At 43.0% G+C, this 15,878-nt stretch overlaps 1 protein-coding gene across 1 annotated transcript in view; it reads right to left on the bottom strand.

Moving 5' to 3' along the window:
* Positions 1-15,878, bottom strand: part of ADAMTS18 (ADAM metallopeptidase with thrombospondin type 1 motif, 18) — a 134,245-nt gene that overhangs the window by 15,776 nt on the left and 102,591 nt on the right. The window contains exon 17 of the mRNA XM_006888817.1: positions 1,229-1,370. Coding sequence (XP_006888879.1) covers positions 1,229-1,370 — 142 coding nt within the window. The remainder of the gene's footprint in view (positions 1-1,228; positions 1,371-15,878) is intronic.

Here is a 15,878-nt window from a genome sequence, read left to right as displayed (position 1 = left end):
TATCTATCTATCTATCTATCTATCTATCTATCTATCTATCTATCTATCTATCTATCATCTACCATAAGGCACTGTGCTATCAACCCAAAGGCACATGGTTTGAATTCACCAGCTCCTCTTCAGGAGAAAGATAGCCCACCTCCTCCCATCATTTACAGTCTCTGAAAATCCACTAGGGGGTCAGCTAGAAGTTGATTCCAACGAAATGACACATGACAACAACAACAAATCTACTCTAGCGTACAGATGTTACAGTGCATCACGTGTATGTCATATATGTGTATCACAGAATGTGTTTTATATATATTTTACATATGCGTGGGGGGGGAGTGGAGAGAGACTATTTAAAATAAACCCCAAAGCCAAACTCTGCCACGGCTATTGCTATGTATCCCTGAGTCAGAACCGACCCATAGCTGGCCTTCTAGTGGGTTTTCAGAGGCAGTAAATCTCACGGGAGGAGACTGCGCATCTTTCTCCCCTGGGGCAGCTGGTGGATTTGAACCGTGTGCTTTCAGACTGGTAGCCCAGGCCATCAATTCATGACAACCTGCCGTGAGCTTTCCAAGGTTGTAAATTTTAACAGAAGCAGACTGTTTTATCTTGCAAACACAGAGCAGCTGGTGGATTTAAACTGCTGAGCTGTTGCCACATAATCCGCTGTGCCACCAGGGGTCCTTACTTTTTTTTTTGGCTCCTTACTTTTTAATGTATCTCTGTAGAGATCTAACCTCCGTGTGTGTGTGTGTGTGTGTGTGTGTGTGTGTGTGTGTGTGTAAACCACTTGCTATTAAGTGAACTCTAACTTAGGGTGATCACTTATGTCAGAATAGAACTGGCTCTGCAAGGTTTTCGATGGCTAATTTTTCGGAGGCAGGTCACCAGGCCTTTCTTCCAAGGCACTTCTGGGTGGACTTAAACCACCCACCTTTCAGTTAGCAAGGAGTACATTAATCTCTGCACCATGAAGAGACCCCTGTATGTGGATGGATCCTTTGTGTCACGTTTGAGTCCTATTTGTGGATAACTGAGGACTCTGCAGATTGAGTCTTTCTGGGAAGAAAAATCCTCTTACAGAGTTCAGTGATGTTGTGGTTTACAGTGGCATTCCCCATAAAAGACAGCTGTGCTGCTTATTTAAATTCCACAATGCTGAGGTGGCCCGGAGTGAGGGAAGACGTTTTAAGACAAGACAGGCTGGGGAGAAGGAATTGGCGGCATCCACTACCTCCACCACAGGACACAGAGCAATCCGACTGCACCGTGTTCCAGGCGTAGACGTGTCTTGCTGCCACTGTCTGGGTTCCATTCATGACCTTCGGAAGCGCATACTTCCAAGCAACCCCGGGATTTTTGCCTTGCATCAGGACCTGGACAGTGTACGATAAGAATCAGAGACCAAGATAGAGGTCAGACCCTGGAATTCCAGCCATCTCATGCAACGTTTTAAAAGTTATTTGGATGACATTTTAACCTTTAAGTCGGTTAGCTTCATTGTTCCCAAGTATGTTATATGTTGACTTAAACTTTTCCCATGACGCTTTAAAAGCTTGAAAATGTGTACCTTCACAGTGTCAAAACTGACTTCAGTGGGTGCATGTTCGGGAAGCACAGCTTGACATTTGCCATAAACCCACTACCCTCAATTCTGGGTATCCCCATTAGCAAAGCAGAAAGAAAAACAAACAAGAAATACATTCTACTGAAGAAAGAAAGACAATTATGTCACTGGATGGGAATGCTTGTATGAAACCAGGAAACTTAGCAAAGTACTTATACAGAATGATGCTTTGCACAGATTTGTTATTAGGTGCCAATGAGCTGCCCATGACTCACAGCGACCCTATGAACAACAGATTGGAACTCAGCCTTATCCTGCACCATCCTCAAGGTCTCTGACACAGACTGATGGAGTCCACATCTACGTAGGTACCTGTTCGTGCCATATCCTGGGTCACAATTTACAATCCCTCTGGAAGCTGGAATGTAAGGGAAGCACTCTATAAACTAAAATATACCCCGCTCAGAATTGCCTATCAAGAACTACAGAATCCAAAAGGGTTTCCAATAGGGTGTCCAGAGGGAATCTGTCGAAAGAGAAACTGTCTGTTCTCTGAATAAAGGATGTGCAAGTAAAAAAAGAAAGAGGGAAACCGAAGCAGAAGCAATGGTGTTGGTAATGCACCAAGTCACTCACCCAGCCACCGCTGCTGAGTTAGAAGCAGTGCAGCTGACCCTGCAGTGTGTTTCCAAGACTGTAAACGGCACAGGAGGAGACTGTCCATCTTTCTTCCAAGCTGCTACTGGTGGAGTCAAACCATCAGAGAGGCATACCCTTTGGGTTATCAGCCCAACTATGGACTATGCCACCGGGCACCCTATATATATGAAGTGGGATCAACTTCTAGTGGGAGGGGTCTCTAGGTAATTCTAACCCTTTCAGGGCTGACAGCTAAAATAAGATACCATTTATTTACTGGGTGTTTCCAAGGACCTAGGTACTCCAGTGCCACTTTGAATATCTTACTGCAACATCTTCTTCTACCAGCTCTATAAAGGAGTTGTCTACCTTTTCATCAAACACAAAAGACTGGAGAGGACAGAACTCTTTAAGTTGTGAGTGACTACACAGTTGATTAGAACATGAGCTTTAAACAGAATCCAGGACCTCTGATGAAAATGTGCCTCCACGATGCAGTGTATCATCTTCTTGTTGGCATGAGTAAATCATTATTACTTCCCTCCCTTTCTAATCTCTCCTCTCTTAACCATCCTTCTCCCCACCCCAAACTCAAAGCATGACTATAAATAGCTGATTCTCTCCCTCCCTGTAAGTCTTGTGGAAAAATGTGTCACCACCAGAACTGGGCATTCATACCCAAAAGGCAAAGCAGACTTCCAGTTAAAAATAAGAACCCCTGGCCCTATCTCCCTGTGGTGGGATCCCATCTTCATTAAGGCTGGGTGGGTGGCGGCTGCCCAAGGACCTCCCGTTACACTGGACCACTCCTTAAGATGCTAGGAAACTATTCCCACTTTGCTGTTGGCTTACATGTCTCCAGGAACACCATGGCTTGCTCTGAGAATCAGTGAGGTGGACATTATTTATGATACAAGGAACTTGCTAGATCTGTGTCCCACCACTCCACAAAAACAAACAAACAAACAAACAAAAAACAACAAAACAATAAAACCCAACCTAGAAGCAAATATCTTACAAATACAAGTTCCTTCTTAGCAACAAAATCTTGTCCAAATAATAATTTTCCAGTAAAGGTTCACAGTCACTTTTCTTTATCCTCACTACTTCTGTGTTGGTTCTGACTCGCAGGGACTCTCCAGCATGTTTTTGAAGTTGTAAATTGCAATAGAAGGATACTAGCTATCTTTCTCCCTCAAGACTGCTGGTGGATTTGAACCATGAAAGGCATAGCATTTCAGAGAGCAATGCACTCCAGACGACACCACCAGAGTTCTCAAAGATACAAGGAACACGTAATGTCGACTACTAACTCATGGTATACAATTTTTTGGCACATTACTCATGCAATTTTATGGATAATGGCTTGTAGGGTATATTTATGTATTTTACATGTTGCACACATTAATGGATTCAATGAATGCATAAATGAGCAAAAATGTCTCTGCTTAAATTATAAAATGACTCAAAACCATAATGTCTACATGACTGGGAGTCTGCATGGAGGAATAAACTAAGCTGAAAGATGGTATTAACTAGCAGAAAGTTGACATCAGGTGTATTTTAGCATTAGTTTATAAAGTCCTCTTAAAGACTATAAGTTTTAAAATAGACACTATGGTCAAATTCATTATTTTTCCTTTAACATTCATATAGTTTTCAAAGACCTGCTATTTCAGAAGTGGATGACCAGGCCTGCTGCTTAGTCTTTCTTAGTGGAGAAGTACTGCTGAAACCTGTCCACTCTGAGTGATCCTGCTAGTATTTTAAAAACCAATGGCATAGTTTCCAGCATCATAGCAACACACAGGTTGCCACAGTACAGCAAATTGACAGGCAAGTGCTGTACCTGTAAGATCAAACCATAAAGTAAACAAGCACACAAATATTACAAAACAAGCAAGCATGCGATGGGGAACAGAAAACAAGCTGTCTGGGCTAGGAAAATGTTCCTGCCGGCCCTGCAAAAATGACTGAAGCTGGAGTGCACAGTCCTACCAGAGTTTCAACTCTCATGGCAGCAGTGGTCAAGAACTCCAAAGACATGTTGCATTGGGAAAATCTACTGTTAAGGAACTCTCTAAAGTGCTAATGAGTAAGGATGTCCGTGTATAGACTGAATCACACCTGCAGAGATCACGAGGAAGGTGCGGGATAGGGAAAGGTAGAGAGTCAGTGAAAGAGAGGCTGAGATGGCCTGATGCAGTGACTGTTGTAATAGGTTCAAGCACAGCCTCAACTGTGGCTTCCAGCACTTTGTGTCTGAATCACAGCTAGAGGATCATCTATAAGCTGGTTCACAATCAACAGTTAACAACAACATATATTTGTCTATTGTCTGAAAACTCAGCCATGGGGGTGAGTTTTGTTGAAGTTTGAAGAGTGACAAAGGGTCACAGTCTGAGAGTTCCACCAGTTTCTATTGGATGCGTAAATCTGGTCTTTTTATGTGTTTGGATTTCATTTCACATTTCCCCTCTACTCAGGAGCTTCTACTGTGCTTTTAACCCTTTTAGAGTTATCAGCTACCCTGCTGGGTCATTATCCTAACCACCTGCAGTCCTGCCCCCAGAAGCTGAAGCGAGGACCTGGGAGACCCACGGGGAAGTGCGTGCATCACCACACCACTGTGGTTCCATCAGTGCTGGACAGCACCTTTGAGACAATGGCTAATTTGCAAATAAATGATGACTCTCATCAGTCACCTCTATTTCTAAACTTTTCCAGCGCCCTTGTCAATAGCATTCAATTGCTCTTGTTCTGAACTAGTCACAACTCCCTCACCTAACTGCAAAACATCTCAATAAGGCTATTTCGGAATCACCTCAAGCTGCCCGTCAGTACAGCGGGGCTGTTAAATGCACAAATTTGGAAAGACTGCTAGTGATTCAGTCTACTTAACTGGACTTGCTCCAGAGAATTTTCCAGCCAGCTGGCACTGGTCTCTAATTCACAGCTGGCAAGCTACCTCCTTAAACGCTTCCAGGTCCTCGGGAGAGCTGTTTAGTGTCTACCTTTAACACACTAACCACCTGACTACAGACACCACACTCAGCAGCTCTGACCGCAGGCTGCAGAGTTATAAAATTTACAGCTTCTTAAGTATGAAAACCACAGACTGGGCTGGGCTTGACCCACCGTCTCCTGAAGGGAGGGGACACCGGTCTCTGCTCAGGACACAAAGCGTTAACACAAAGAACAAACTGAATACTCCCAGGTCAATAGCGTCCTTTCTTTTGGGCTGGCTTTTTTTCTTTTTTAACGTTAGAACGATAAATTCCTTTAACGGGCTTTGTACTTGTTTTATTATTGAAGGCACCGTTGTTTTCCTTAAAAAACTACACTCTTTCCCCTACAGAAACCAAAGAGCTATGGGCAAGTCCTTAGGACTGACTTTTTATTTGATGCAGGCTAGGAAATTAGTTTTTTTTGTCCACAATGATGTATTTGGCTTTAAAATGAATAAAATGATGGCTTTAAAAAGAACGGAAATAATACTAACTAAGGGTATATTTTATGCCAGGCATAGTGTTATTACATACATCAATCACCTCATGCTGGCTTGATAACAAACATTCACAGTGATTACCATAGTTACACTGTTAACACAAAGGCTACACCACTCTGGTGGTTCAAATCACCAGCCGTGCAATGGGAGAACGATGGGAGAGATTTCCTTTCATGCAATTTACAACCTCAGAAACTCAAGGGAAGGCCGGCTATGAACTGTTACAACTCAGTGATGATGAGGTGAACTGAGATGAGCTTGTGAGTACACACACACACACACACACACACAGGGGTGGGGGGAAAGGCCACATAAAGTAATTAGTGGCAGAGGCCTGGGACCCCCTTCTCCCCCAAAATACCCAAACCTATTGCTGTCAAGTTGATTCTGACTCATAGTGACCCACCACAGGAAAGAACAGAACAGCCCAGGGTTTCCCGGGTGGTAAATCTGTAAGGAAATAGAATGCTTCACCTTTCTGACCTGGAGCTGCTGGTGGGTTTGAACTCACAATCTTTTCGTTAACAGCCCAACATTTAATACACTGTGTCATTAGAACTTCCTCCTGCAACCCAAGTTTCCAGTTTCCTCTGACTTCCAAACCTGAGCTCTTAATTTCTGGTAGCCCTTCCTTCAAGCTCTGAGACACCATGTTTAGGAATCTAATACGACATTAAAAAAAATCGGTATGGACTGCTGGAAGGATTTTTAACACTGAATATCTATTCATCGCATGTGTAATAAATAGATGTGGTGACACAGTCAGGCAAGGACACGGCCCCATGTGTAAGCCTGCACACTCTTTCCTGTGCCTGTTAGCACCTGCAGGCAGCAGCCAGGAGTTTGCACGCCCTCAGTTTATGTCCCCTGTGCTTGCTCATGTGCTTCGTTTAACCAGGCTCTTAACAATTAGAAGGGGTCATAGTGTAGAGCTCCGGCCTTCCCGATCTATCATGAGCCTCACAGAACATCGCATGCCAACGGGTGCTTTTGAGAAGTGATTTGGTGGTACAGTCCAGCTTCCAGCGGGAAGCTCATTTTTGGCTGTTCTGTGATGTATACCAGTCAGCCAGCCCCCTCTGCCTTTTGCTTGCTTCATGGCCTGAAGAGCATGACCAGGTAACATTACTGCTATGATGTGTGTTACATCTAACAAGAGACAGTGAACCTTCAAAAAAGCCCTTGGCAGGGATGGAGCTGTATTTGTGAGGCAGCTTCAAACACACAGGTTGACACATTCGGCCTCGCTTCCAGTTCTACTGCAAATCCTCAGTACTGCTCAGCAGTTAGTGGTGAGACACAGATCATGTCCTCTGATCCGTCACCAAAGCGGGAGGGAGCCCCTCTCTTGAAAGAGCAAAAGGCGACCTCCAGGCCAAATGACAGGTTTTCACCAAGGCACCGGGGAGCCATCGTTTGAGTCCAACCTTCCTGTCATCTGATCTGTGTTTTGCCACCGTCACTCCTGTGTGTCCTGTCCTCACTTGGTGCACGCTGCCTGGCCTGACTCCTTACCCACATTTTGTCTAGAAGCACATATTCCGTCACCCCAGCCCTCTGGGCAAATCTGGCCAGCAGGTTCACAAGGCAAGTGGAAACTGAGAAGGTTCAACTTTGTGCGCGGTGTTCACACCCTGTCATCTCGCTGATCAATGTGTCCCTCCATCTGGTCCCCACCCCACGCTCTCCTCTTGCTGAAAGTGGAGGAAGTTGTTTATTATGGTCATTTTCTCTTGATGTCTTTTCCTGCCTTGGAAACGGGCCTGTAGTTGACTTATTTCTCACTCCTGTCATCACGGAGGCCGCGGCAGCTTTCAGCTTGGGATTGGAACACTGGTAAGTGAGAACAGGCTTTCAAAGAGTTAAACACCTCTCTGCCACTTAAAAGAAGGAAAACCTGAACATAATTAGCTTTTTATTTTAAAGACTTTAAAAAAAGGAATGCTGTAAAACGCAGGGGATCATGTTTCAGGCAACCTGTGCTATCATGTCACCCGGAGTCTCAGGTGTTTATCAGACAGGGACGGAACTGCCTCATATGAAACACTCAGGATGAATTTCCTCACCTCCGCTCCAATCTCAGAAACATTGGGTGGAGGGGGTGACGTGATAGCGGTAGGGAGTAGGGGGCACTATGTTTGTGTTAGAGAGAGAGAAACAGAAACACACAGAGAATAACACAGACAGCACAACACAGAGAGACAAAGAGACACACATGGAGGCCGATAAAGACACAGAAAAAGGTAGAGACAGAAACCCACACTGAGATAGACAGAGACACAGAACCAAAGGCAAAGAAAGCAGATATGCAGAGGCAGAGAGGGAGAGACACAGAAAAAGGCAGAGAAAGAGACACATTTAGATATACAGAGAACAACAGCAAGACTGAGAGAAGCACACAGAGACAGACAGACACAGAGAGAGACAGACAAGAAGAAATGGAGCAAAATGCAGAGAGAGACGAAGAAACACACACAGATATCCACTGACATACAGAGAGACACAAAAAAACAGAGAGACAGGACAAGATCCACAGAGAAACAGACACACAGGGAGACTGAGAAATAGTAAGTATGGAGACACACACACAGAGAAACGGAGAGAAATACAAAGCAGAGACTCCCTCACACAGAGACAGAGATGCACGGAGAGAAACTGAAAACATTGCTGTCAAATCGGATTTGACTCAGCACTGACCCTTCAGTGGGTTTTCAGAGGCTGTAAATCACTCAGAAGAGTCCTGTCCAGCATCCTTGTGCAGGGAGGGTGAGGGCTAGAACCTTGACGATTCAAGCTGGCAAATGGGCACTGCCTGTAGCTCAAATCCAGCAGGGCACTGTCCAGAGATAAAGAAACCTCACCTTTTATCACTTCGAAATAATGCACCAGCTCTAAATAGACAACTGACCTAATCATAAGAAGGGAGTATTTGTATTTTTTATCTCTATTGCCAAAACCTCTTAAAATGGTTTTTTAAACAAGTGTTTTTCATAGTGCTCAAATAAGTCCATGACCTTCAATCATCTACATATCAACCTCAAAAGAGAAAAATGCAGACTTTCAACTCTACTCAAAAGCCCAGTCTATATCTACTAATCTCCAAGAGCTCCCTGATGGCCTCGTAGGTAAGGAGTTGTGCTGTCAACTCAAAGGCAGGAGGTTTGAATCCATCAGCTGCTCTTCCAGAGAACAATGGGCAATCTCGTCCCATGCATTCTACAGTCTGAGAAAGTGCTAGGGAGTCAGCTGTGAATCAGCTCTTTCTAAGAGCACATCAACCAGCAGCAACAGCAGGCACAGTATCTCCACTTCAGAGAAAACGACAACTTTTCACCAGAACCTCCAATAAAACACAGCCCTGACTCTTGGTGTTTGTATCTCTGCAAAGCTTAAACATCTCCCGTGCACATGCACACACGCACACATCCGCTCATGCCACAGCCTTTAGAGTCAGCTATTTAGGGGTGCAGGATTAACCCAGAATTGAGCTCTTCTTGGTGTTCCCATCCACCAAAAAGCATAAATAGTAAAGCTGCCCATGTATCATTCATGAAGAAAGGAGCTCTGGTGGCTCAGTGGTAAGGCATTGTGCTGCCAATGCGAAGGGCCGTGGTTTCACCCGTCAGTTGCTCCCATCGGGATAGTGTCCACCTGTGCAGTTTCAGCCTGTGAAAGCCCTGGAGAGTCAGTTCTGACTCACAGCAATGCGTGAGTGAATGAGAAAGATCACTAAAATACAAAGTGGCTTCCACCAGGCTCGGACAAGGCAGGAGAGAACCAGGTCAACGAGAACTCTTTCAGTGTTCAGACCAGGCCTGCATGGATGCTGGGGTTTGGTGAGAACAGAATAATTACGTGGAGACTGGCTAATTCTATAAAAACTGTGACTGCAGGAAGAGTGGGCTGGTATGATTGCCAAATTAATGCTGATTTCCCTCTGTATTGGGGTGTGAGTCTGTTTTCTGGGTTCCCCCCCAAGTAACATAAGAAATAAAATCCAGGATCAAATAGCCAAAACAAAAACCAACCCCAAAAAACTCAGAGTCATGAAAATATGCTCCTTTCCCCCTCAAATCTGTTATATGAACATATTTAAAAATGGAGCGGGGGGGGGGAAGATCTTGTTTGATAAACTAAAATAATTCTTTAAAAATGTAAGACCTCAGACAATTGCATAAATCCCTGACTATCCCATGTAATTTGCCCCGGCCACCAAGGAAATCAGAGGAGAACAGCATGGTTGGAATTGACATCCACCTGTTGCAAATGTTGACTTCATCTGGAGCTGGAACTCCAGGGAGAAGGTTGCATGGAGCAGAGACGACAGCATTTTAACAATCACCTGGCACGTGACCCAGTGATAAACGAGAGGGTCTGTTTTCCATTTAGTTTCAACTTCAAGCTTCCATACGAAGCCATTCTATAAACTTCTGACATACAAAAATAACCAGAAGCAGAAGACATTTTTATGTGGTGTCAGGCTGTACACTCAATTCTTGGGGTTAACTGACAGCAGTCAAGAATTCCCCAGAGAGCATTAGCCAGCCTCATGCTGGGAGACACCTGGGGAGCAAGGGGGGGATCTTGTAACGCCTCACAGAGAGGGAAGGTTGCTACCCTCCCACACTAGGGTGAGGATCCTGTGAACTAACGGGCCAGAAGAGGATCCTTGGGAAAGGCCAGCGTGCTAGGAGGCATGCAGTTCCAGCAGATGCAGTTTGGGGATCTTATTTCAACACCCTCCATTCTATTCACTGCGCTTAACTTCAAAGCGCTGCCTTGTCAGGCCAGTCCAAAGAGATGACAGAACACAGTGGTTTTTCCAAATGTGTATAGGAGAGGACATGGGCTCTTCAGAGAACGTCACACTATGGCCGTGGTTTGGGGCCAATTGTTGGATGAGTTGCTTCTGACTCATGAAAACTTCAAGAGTAGAACTGTGCCCTAGAGGGATGATGACGGCTGGTTTTCCAAAAATAGGCTGCCAGACTTTCCTTCTGAGGCTCCAGTAGGGAGACTAGAACCGTCAGTATTTTGGTTGGCTGCTCAGTGTCTTAAAGGTTCATACTACCCAGGAAATGGGATTAAAAAGAGGCCATTTCTGGACACCTCTCTGTCCATCTGTTCTATTTACCCCCTCCATGAAAGAATTTCCAGTTTGAAAAGAAGGCTCCACTTCAAAAATGAACAAATTTTGTTACTGGTGTTAATCACTCAATAACTATTTTTCAAGTATCCAAAATGCATCAAAGAGAACATGCAGATTATAGTACCGTAGTTATGGAAGATACAGAGAGGAATAAGTCAAGAGCGATGATGACTCCATGGTTAAAATCAGGAAAGTGCAAGTCAAGGTTGTATCCTTTCTTCATACCTATTCAATCTGTATGCCAAGCAAGTAATTCAAGAAGCTGGACTGTATGAAAAAGAATGTGGCATCAGGATTAGAGGAAGACTCATCAGCCACCTGTGTTATGCAGATGACATAACCTTACTTGCTGCAGAAGATCAAAGACGATAGCCTTCAACATAGATTGTATCTCAATATCAAGAAAACAAAAATCTTCACCATTGGACCAACAGGCAACATCATGATAGATGGAAAAAAGATTAAATTGGCAATGACTTCATTTTACATAAGCTACAATCAACACCCATGGTAACAACAGACAAGAAATCAAAAGATGAATTACACTGAGACAATCAAGAGCAGAGACCTCTCCAAAGTACTGAAGAGTAAAGAAGTCACTTTAAAGACTAAGGTGGACCTGATCGGAGCCATGGTGTTTTCCATTACTTCCTATGCATCAGAAAGTTGGACAGTGAATAAGCAAGACCAAACAATTGATGCCTTTTAATTGTGGTGCTGGAGAAGAATATTGGACATATGCCAAGAGAATAAACAAATCTATTTTAGAAAAAAGTACACTAGGGTGCTCCTTAGAGACAAAGATAATAAGACGTCATCTCACATACTTTTTGTATGTTGTCAGGAGGGGCCAGTACTGGATAAAAGACATCATGCTGGAAGAAGAAAGTCAGTGAAAGAGAAGATAGTCCTCAACAATTGACACAGTGACTGTAAAAATAGGTTGGAGCCTATCAGAGATGGTGAGGTTGAAGCAAACTTTGCCTTTCAGAATAAGGCCAGTTTGGGATCTGTTGTTAATAGGGTTGCAAGGAGCCAAAGTCAACGTGATGGCACATAACAACATGATAATGCAGGATTTCAAGTGCTATAAAAAGTGAGAGAGAATAGTTTCAGACAGAGTAGAAGACATCATTTCAGCTTAAGAAAATAAATTCACAAAAGAAGAAAGTAGGAGCCAGGCATTTTAAGTGACTTCCCCAAGTTCTTCTTTTCTGAAGTAGCAGAATTAACCATGTTGTTGTTGTTGTAGTTATCACTGAGTCTACGACCAACAGAACACAACGCTGCCCAGTCCTACACGGTCATTTTCCCAATCCTGACTCCCACCGTCGAGCCACCTCACTCAGCGTCTTCCTCTCTTGCACTCATCCTCTGACAGTCATGATGCTTTTCTCTACAGACTGGTCCCTCATGCTAACAGCCAATGTACATGAGACAAAGTCTTGCCATCCTTACTTTTTTTTAATTGTGATTTTGATAGAAGTTTACAGAAAAGTTAGATTTTCATTCATTCACTGAATGAATTCATTTTTTCTCCCCCTTCCTTAGTTCACTTAAAAAAAAATAATATTCCTTCATCGTTGCACATTTTCCTTCCCACCCCCCACTATTCCCCCAGTGCACTTTGCAATCACCTCTTATTCTGGACTCTTGTCATACAAATAATGCCTAATCATGTATTCCTTTTAAACAGTTCCTGCCTCTGTTCCAATGCATGTACATTACTATCCCCTCTTTTCCTAGTTTCTCCCCAAACCCCCATGTCAGTTCTGTTTTCTAAAAGTGCTATCAGGGTAGTCTTTGTCCTTTTGCCATCCTCACTTCGAAAGAGCATTCTAGAGGTCCTTTTTGTAAGACATATTTGAGTGTTCTTCTGAAAGTTCACAATAGATCCAATATTCTTCTCCAGTATAGTCATTCTAAGGCATCGATTCTTCTCCAGTCTTCCTTTCTGTCCATGTTGCACATATGCCTGAGACAACTGAAGATACCATGGCTTAGGTAGGCACATGCTAGTTCTCGAGATGCATCTTTTGTTTAACATTTTAAAGGGCTTTTTTGAAACAGATCGGCTCAGGGCAAGTTACCCCTGGATTTCTGGATTGCTGTTTTCATAAATATTGATTGTGGAGCCAAGTAAAATGAGATTCTTGACAATGTCATTCTTCTCTCCATTTATCATGATGTTGGTCCAGTGGTGAGGAAGTTTCTTTATGTGGAGGTCCAATCATATTGAAGGCTAGTCTTTGATCTTCAACAGTAAATGCTCATCTCCATCTAATTATACATAAGCTCCCTGTTCCAACTCATACCATCTTCAAAACAAAAGGGTTTAATCTACTCAAACGTACTCTTTACAATTTCAAAAGACCTAAAACTCTAAAGTTTGAGTTTTCCCTTTAATCATTACTATCTCCATTCTCCAGCACCAAATCTGGTTGAGTTTTGGGTTGTTTTTGTTTGTTTTTTTTTAATCAGGTGTTCAGAGGATATGAGTAGACAAAAATACTTTTGAAATCTAAGTAATCATTCACACCAAGAAGGTGAGGATAGAACTAGCCAAAATTGAAGGAGCTGATGCAATATAAAATAAACAAGAGAAAAAGAGAGAAACTGCCATCTTTATGTGTGCTTTGGTGAGCGTACCCTTTTCCTGGAGTTTAATCTATAATAAGAAGCTGGTGAACATGCAGTAATTTTAAGTGGTCAGAGGAGAAAGTAAAGACGTCTACTTTCTGTGGATAGAGTAGAATTTCTCATTCGAGTAGGTTCCCACACTTTGATTTGAGTATCCCCAAGGACTGTAAAACACATTCAGTATTTTTATATTGGAGTGAACATATTTTTGGCTTCCAAAGTACTCATTTTGGTTCAATTCATACTTGTCGCAAGGAAAGGGATTACAAACTTTAACTTTTTCAAAAGAATTCAGGCAGGGATATTAATAGTCTAGTTTTTTAGGGTGAAAATGATTTATTTAAGCTTTTAAAATCACTCTATTGCAACAATTTTCTTGAAAAGTACGAATGTATGATAAACACTGGCCAGAAAACCGAAGATGTTCTCCGGAGAACAAGAAAGTGTAATTTAAATATTCAAGTCATTAACCTAAATTCTTTTAAAAGATAAAATAGGCATAATACTAAGTTACTGGATTTTATTTTCTTAGCTTCAGACGTATTTGCAAGTTCTGAACGAAGCCATAACCCCTCCTGTAAAAATACAAGCCAGGAATGTCCAATTAATCATACAAGCTTCCTTCTAGATTGCTTTCAGACAGGTCACATTCCCAAGACATTAATTAAAGCTTTCCTAGAATCTCTAAGTAGACTAACTACATAAAGACTTTGAAAAACAATAGACAAGCAAATGTGGCCTTCCCCTACTGGTAAAGCTATAATTCTGTTATTATTAAGAGATGATATCATAGCTCTTAGTCAATTACACAGTTGTTACATGTTGATGAGCGGCCCTATGAACAACAGATGAAACCTTGTCCTATCCTACAACACCCTCAGTCTCTGCCAAGGTCAAGTCCACTGCTGAAGTCACTGTGTCAGCCCTTCGCATTGAAGGTCTTCCTCTCTTTCACTGTCCTTCCATTTTTCCCAGCATTATGTGTTTTTTACCAGGGATTGGTCCTTCCTGACAACTTGCCCAGTGTACATGAGATGAGGTTTCACAATCTATATTGTTGTTCTACTGTGTACTATGAGTTGTAGTCAACTTAATGGCACCTAACTAACTTATCATTTATATACTACAAGTTGGAACCAACTCATAGTTGACTCTCCAGGGGGTTTCTGGAGGCTGTAAATCATGAAAGAGAAGATTGTTAGTATATGTCCTGCAGAACTACACTGGTGGGTTTGAACAGCCAGAGAGACATCAACTTTGAGTTAGCAGTGTGACTGTCTATGGACTATGCCACCAAAGCTCCCCTAAAGATCAAAGTCTTTATGCTGTTGTTGCTGCTATGTGCCATCAAGTCAAGTCCGACTCATAGCAAGCCCATGAACAATAGTCCTGAACCCTAGTCTATCCTGAGCCAATCTCACTGTCACTGATACACCTGCCTCCACTGCCACAGTCATTGTGTCAAACCACCTTATTCCGTGGTCTTCCACTCCTGCACTAACACTCTACCCTTCCAAATATGATGTCCTTCTCCAAGGACTGGTCCCTCCTGACAACATGCCCAGAGTATGTCAGACGGAATTTCAAAATCCTTGCCTCCGAGGAACAACCTGGTTTCACCCTCTCAGGACAGTCCTCAGTATGTTCAATACTCTTCTCCAGCACCACAGCTCAAAGGCATCGATTCTTCTGTCATCCTTAGTCACTGTCCAGCTCTCAGACACATACCAACCAACTGAGAAGACCATGGCCTGAATCAGGTGTACCTTAGTCTCTAGACTGACAACGTTAGCTCAATAACATTCTTTGCCCATTCTACAGAGATTATATGGGGTTTATTAAATTTATTCCAGTTTCCTAGGTAGTTAATAGTCTTGTTCATACAACATGCAGAAAACATCTGACTAGCAAACACAAATTCCATATGCTTCTTCTTTTCTTTTTTGATCTGTCTCTTATAGTCCTTTATGTGGACAGTGACTCTTCATTTTGTACCACCTTAGATTGACCTGGGAAAAAAATGCATATCATCTGTGATGCCCCGGACATCAAAGGAAGCACTGAGCTTCAGAAACCTAACGACGGGATTGCATGGTCTGGAGACTGTGCAGCTGACACTCGGCAAACTCCTCTGGTTGCCTCAGGAGATGGTGTTGAATTTCACCAAGGAAATATTAGCCAAGAGTAGGAAGCTGTATTTGTTTTTGGGAATGGAATCTGGACAGTTTGTAATACCTTCAAATCTGGAAGGAAGAAAATACTATTGAAGAAATCGTGGAGACGATGTGAGGATGCCATCCCACAGCCCTGGAGAAAGATGTTTCCATTCTCCTGTCTGTGGGTGTGCAGGTGCAGGGCAAAACCACACGACAGGACAGCAG

The sequence above is a fragment of the Elephantulus edwardii genome, unplaced genomic scaffold (assembly GCF_000299155.1).
Source record: "Elephantulus edwardii isolate Elephantulus edwardi_28Jun2011 unplaced genomic scaffold, EleEdw1.0 scaffold00072, whole genome shotgun sequence".
Taxonomy (NCBI): Eukaryota; Metazoa; Chordata; class Mammalia; order Macroscelidea; family Macroscelididae; genus Elephantulus; species Elephantulus edwardii.
The sequence above is the reverse complement of the archived record's forward strand: the minus strand, read 5'-3'. Positions and strand labels throughout refer to the sequence as shown.